Below are 959 nucleotides of genomic sequence, written 5' to 3' on the forward strand. Positions count from 1 at the left end.
GTAGGGACGGGGGGGGGGTTTACATCCGGTGTAAGTTTCATGTGTGCGCCTTATTTTGGCCTTTCCTATGATTATGGACTTTGGTTACTGATATTAGTTAACTTGTGTACATTCTAGTGCCTGGAGCTTTGGCATATGGCTGACAACAAGATGATGATTCTGCTTGAAGAACCTGTGAATAGTTTAGCAGCGTCACGGTCCTCTGGTCTAGTAGCTTCTGCCGGTGACAACAATTTAATCAGATTGTGGAAGTGATATTTCCATCAAGTTCCAACAGTATGTTGAAGTAAAGTTCAAGTACTGTTTGTTATCAAAGGACTTGACCTGACAACTACTGATATATACCTTCAGATTAGCTACTGTCCATAGACTAACAAAGTCTCTTATTAGCAAGTGAAAAGTGAAAATATGTTTTATCATGTTTTGCATTTACACCATCTGCTGTATACCTGTAAACAAAAAAGTAATTGGGTTTTTTTGCTAGGCGTTGGATGTTATGTCAGATGATACCTTATTAAAGAAAGGGAAAAGGGTCAGATTTACCTGTACTTACAAAAATAGTCTACCTTTAACATCCGTTATGCCGTGGGGACAAAAATACCTATGCCGTCGGGGTCCGTTAACGCCATCAACGACAGCCAACATCTCATGTGGCATGACATTTGTGTAAGGTGAATGCCATGTGGTATGCCACCTCACCACCCTTCCCTAATGCCTTCTCTTCTTTGTTTATTGGGTAACTAACATTTGTATTAATCACCAAGAGTAAATTGTATAAAACCATCGGTAACTAAACATCTCTAGCTATCTAATGAGAAAAATTATGTGGCATAGTTTCGTAACACCAAAAACACATGCATTTTCTCTGGCTATAGCTTCCTATCCTTTGTTAATCTTCTCAAAAACTCTTTTTTTCCTTTCAATCCAGATGTAGTGAACATATTTTGTGTAAGACCATC

The 959-nt window shown here is 38.6% G+C and overlaps 1 protein-coding gene across 4 annotated transcripts in view; it reads left to right on the forward strand.

Moving 5' to 3' along the window:
• Positions 1 to 548, forward strand: part of LOC109240738 (transcriptional corepressor LEUNIG-like) — a 10,165-nt gene extending 9,617 nt beyond the window's left edge. For all 4 annotated transcript variants that reach the window (XM_019407407.1, XM_019407409.1, XM_019407408.1 and 1 more), the window contains one exon: positions 118 to 548. In XM_019407407.1, coding sequence (XP_019262952.1) covers positions 118 to 255 — 138 coding nt within the window. In that variant the 3' untranslated portion in view covers positions 256 to 548. The remainder of the gene's footprint in view (positions 1 to 117) is intronic.
• Positions 549 to 959: the final 411 nt, after the last annotated feature.

Source organism: Nicotiana attenuata, unplaced genomic scaffold (assembly GCF_001879085.1).
Source record: "Nicotiana attenuata strain UT unplaced genomic scaffold, NIATTr2, whole genome shotgun sequence".
Taxonomy (NCBI): domain Eukaryota; kingdom Viridiplantae; phylum Streptophyta; class Magnoliopsida; order Solanales; family Solanaceae; genus Nicotiana; species Nicotiana attenuata.